Source organism: Pinus tabuliformis, chromosome 1_2 (genome assembly GCF_031772625.1).
Source record: "Pinus tabuliformis cultivar Carrire ecotype Pingquan chromosome 1_2, CPIR1, whole genome shotgun sequence".
NCBI lineage: Eukaryota > Viridiplantae > Streptophyta > Pinopsida > Pinales > Pinaceae > Pinus > Pinus tabuliformis.
Genome location: NC_142298.1, coordinates 160,646,611 through 160,651,257, shown reverse-complemented (window position 1 = coordinate 160,651,257; position 4,647 = coordinate 160,646,611). Strand labels below are relative to the sequence as shown.

Below are 4,647 nucleotides of genomic sequence, written 5' to 3'. Positions count from 1 at the left end.
CAATTCTGTGGCGGCTTCATCATTATACAATAAGAGGGAAACTTATTCAACCAATCATAATGAAAATAAATAAATAAAAATATTAAAAAAACAAAAAATGTTTACAATGTTAATTTTATAAATTTTTGTTTAATTTTCAGTCAAATGATTGATTAAATGTTAGTCAATGCATTTACAAATACTTTATACCCTGCGCGGCAGGGATAATAATTGAATCACCATTTAATAGTTATAATTAAATCATCAACTTACAATATAACTAAAATTATTATATTTTATTTCCATGAAAAAAATTGTAATTTTCTTTCATTATCACGATGATGTAAACTTACATTCTTTGTATGTAGGTCAGGTCTGCATTGTTGTAGGATTTGTTGATCCACTGTCTAAGTGACTCATGGTCACTTGATACCATAAAATATACTACAGTGTAAACAATAAATTCAACCCCTTTTTGAGATTATCAATCCCTGTAATATACCAAACTAGTTTTTCCACCAAGTTTAATTCTTTTAATGAGCACACAAAATAGATTTTTTGGGATTACAAGTAATCACTGAGCATTGCATTAGTATAGATATTTCCAGATATCATTAGGTAGTTTCAATATGCTGATCTGGAGGACCACCTCTTGTGAAGGGTGTGTGATAGAACTCATAGAAAGTCCCCGCTCCATTCTCCTTTATGAGCTATTTCCCATAATCTAGCTGAAGAGCTTCTTTAGACAGGGAATATACCTATGTTTTGTTTCCTATAAACATGGAAACAAGATTAAATGTCATATGTGGACTCTATACAAAAAATGTCCTTCAAAAGAGGAAAGAGTTGTTGATTATGACATCTTTTATTTCTATTAACCCAATTAACAACATTGATGGAATCACTTAAAAGTTGGATGGATCCACATCCCCATTCTTTTACAAAAATAAGTAGGAGCTTCAATGCCATCAACTCAACATATTTATTTGTACCCATCCCTAGACCAATTGATAAGACAAAACTATGATTCTCCAAGAAGTGAAGGGCCACACCTCCCCCACAAACATTGTTTATACCTTGCGCAACCCCATCAAGAAATCTTGTGTCCTAGAAGTGTCTATGACTTCTTCAGTAATGCCTTGAATGCCTTATGTAATTTCTTTTTGTAGTAGAAGGGATAAGATACCTATAACTTGCGCTACAATCCTATCTAAGGTTAAGAGTTTTCCTTGGAAGATATCATTGTTTCTCCCAATCTAAATAATCTAGCATATGAGGAGTGGAATAATGTCAAATGGTCTTAAGACCCTATCACTAACCCATCTTTTCTAGTTTCTATAATATTTTCTTCATGCCCCTTGCTACCTAAACGCAAATGTGACTGCACAGACTCCCACACCCTGATCACAAAGGAGCATTTAAAAATAAATGCAAGATAGTTTATTCCTTAGCCTTACAAAGGGTGCACCAACTAGGACCTTCTAAGATCCACTTATGGATACTTTCCTAGGTGGGAACTTTATTTGTGATTAAACACCGCATCAATAGATGAGACTTTACCAGGCACTTTAGTTTCCAGAGATGCTTCCACCACAAGGAATGATCACACCTTATGTGGCCCAAAATGAGATGTAGATAACTCATATTTGGGGTATAACCTCCAAACAGGGAAAGTTTCCAACATAGTACATCTTCTCTCTTCGACATCCTGATATGGGAGTTGCGGAGGTAAACAATATATTTTTCCCAATTCTCAAAAAATACTTATAAATGACACATTAATATGTGGATTTTTGGGATTTCTAGTCCATTCCTCACTATTATTTAGGTAGATGTACTTCATGTATACTATGGTCATCCAAGCACTATTTGAAGAGAGAAGTATCCACCGAGTTTTTGTTTGCAGAGCCTTGGAAAGAAGGGGTAGCTTTTCATTCCCCTTCCTCCCTAGGTATTTGGAATAACAATTATGTCCCATTTTAACCAGGGTGAAACATACTAGTCCTTTGTTCTCGTCCACAAAACAAATATATAGAATTTTCATGATTTCTTTGGAACTCCTTTTGGGATCCTTAAGAGGCACATCTAGTATACTAGGATGGTTTCCAGTATAGATTTGATGAGGACTCAATGACCCACCCTAGAAAGACATTGCAAGCTCTAATTTTTTAACAATTTTCCAACTTTTCTAGCAGTAAATTGCAATCATATTTCTGGTAAGAGTTTTTCTTTAGATGGAATCCTGAATATTTTAGACCATCATCAAAGAGCGTCGAGCAAAAAGTAAAAAATTATGTAGATTTAAAACTTTTGCATCTTCTAAATCAAATAATTAAATTGATTACATTATTAACATGTAACACATAAATGGAATGAGAACGGAGCTAGGGTTCTGAGGAAAAAACCCTCGACGGCGCCGACAGCACTGCGGAACGCGTTCAAGCGCTGTCAAGGAATCTCTGTAGCGTGACAGAGTTGTAGGGGTTCAGCGAAGTGCAATGGTACCTCCTCAGGGGGGGCGTCAGAGCCCTCCCCTTCACTGCAATACCCTGAGCAAGCGGTCATTTTTGGATCGGTAGATCTGGATATTCTAAGCAAAGGGAAAAAGCTTCAAGGTAATGACAACCAGGTTGGAAATCGGATGAACAAAGACAGCAATCCACAAGAAGAAAAAGAAACTCAAGAAGATAGCCCGAAAATAACCTCATCAACTTGCCGACCTATGGCCAAAGAAAGGCCACGAATAGAACTGCCAAGAGACAAGATTGACAGAAGAATAGAATACATGAAAGATCATGCCCTCATTGGAAAGTTCATAGGGTTTTGGCCGACTGAGAGAGCTTTAAACGGTTGGATCGCGGCGAAATGGAAACCCAAGGGAGATGTTACTCTCCAGCTAGGGCCGAAGGGCTTTTTCACCGCAATCTTTTTATGCTTAGAGGACAAATACAGGATCCTGGGAGCAGGGCCTTATTTTTTCAACTCAGCAGGACTATATATGAGGGAATGGATTCCAAGATTCAGCCCAGACAAGGAAGATCTCACTTGGGCACCAGTGTGGATCAGACTGTACTCTCTTCCTGACGAATACTGTGAAGAAGATATTCTGAAGGGCATAGGAAACGGAGTGGGAGAATACATCAGAGCGGCAGAAGAAACCAAATCCTGCAAGTATATCTCCTACGCTCGAATATGTGTCTTTATTCGCCTGAATGAAGCTTTACCAGAGTCAGTAACTCTTGCCCATCGAGACGAGGAATGGATCCAGCCTCTCGACTATGAGCATGTGCCCTTTCAATGCAGAAAGTGCCATGCTTTGGGGCATCTCTTCAGGGATTGCCCTCAAAATGTCAAAGCCAACTCCTCTGATCCTTCTGAAACCCCATCTCAGGATGGTTTTACCAAAGTCCCAAGTCGGAAGCGCTCGCATAAAAAGCCACAGAATGGGCCCAAACCCTAGCCTAACAAACCCCAAGACCCAGCATCTAAGAATAGATTCGATATTCTAGGCCACTCCTCAGATGACCAACCCTTGGCCTCTGAGAACATCCATGCTCGCCCTTCCTCTTCTTCCCATCCCCCTCCATCTGATCCCCCTCCCAAATCTCAGCCTCCCATCATCATCCCGACCATCCTTAGTAGGAATCCGAAAGATACAGTGGAGAGTTACAAGGAAATGGATGTAGATGGAAAGGCAGACCTCCCACAGGACTCAGAGATCAATCAAGAGGATAGCAGTCAAGTGCAACAAATGGAAGAAGAGCCAGAAAGCATAGATCTACATGGTCTGGACATTCTGGAACTAGAACTAGCTTGCAAAAAAAGAGCATATGAAACTATATCTGAGACCCAACTAGATAAGCTCGAAGTGGTCATCTCAAGAGCATACCACCAACACCAACTAGGGATACAACCAGGCAGTAATTGGGATGGCAGCCTACGTCCAAAGGATACCAAAAAGAGAGGAAGGAAAACAGATCTCCAGAGAACAATAGAGATTGGGAAAATCCTGGTGGATTCAGGCAGATATGCGAAGTTGACGAAGTACTACAGACCCTCCCACACTAGTTGAACCATGAAGCTTGTATCCTGGAACTTAAGAGGGCTCAATAGCCCTGGAAAACTCAGGATGTTAAAAAATATGATCAAAATGGAAAAACCGCAGATGTGCTTTCTCCAGGAAACTAAATGCAATAGTTCCACGCTGGGTAACATACTCTCAAAAGCTTGGCCAGGGTGCCGTTCGGTTGCTGTAGATGCCTCGGGAGCCTCAGGTGGGCTTGCTATTGCATGGAATACCCAAGCGGTAACTCTCACAGATTTTCATGCCTCTCATCACCTCATACAGGCATCCTTTCATATTCTGGGCACCAATATTCATGGTAACTTATCTAACGTTTATTTTCCGCAAGACACAGGAAGTAAAATCGCGCTCCTTGATACTATAGAAGCGCTGAGCACAAATAGACGATATCCATTATGGATTGTGGCAGGGGACTTCAACATGATAACCAAAATAGAGGAAAAGATAGGAGGGAGAATCAGATTGGAACCAGAAGTTGCCCGCTTCAAGGACTTCATCCAAAATGCCTCTCTCATAGATATGTCGTTCTGTAATGGCACCTTCACCTGGAGTAATCGCAGAGCTGGCAAGCATCAAATTGCCTC

General features: G+C 40.1%; 1 protein-coding gene across 1 annotated transcript; it reads left to right on the top strand.

Annotated features, from left to right (window-relative positions):
• The first annotated feature begins 2,701 nt into the window (after positions 1 to 2,701).
• Positions 2,702 to 3,439, top strand: LOC149205000 (uncharacterized). Its single transcript, XM_089397270.1, has one exon. The coding sequence runs from the start codon at positions 2,702 to 2,704 to the stop codon at positions 3,437 to 3,439; it is 738 nt and encodes a 245-aa protein (XP_089253396.1).
• Positions 3,440 to 4,647: the final 1,208 nt, after the last annotated feature.

Bases quoted from the DNA above. Each gene is read 5' to 3' on its own strand.
- LOC149205000 (XM_089397270.1), top strand. From the start codon at position 2,702: ATGGCCAAAGAAAGGCCACGAATAGAACTGCCAAGAGACAAGATTGAC.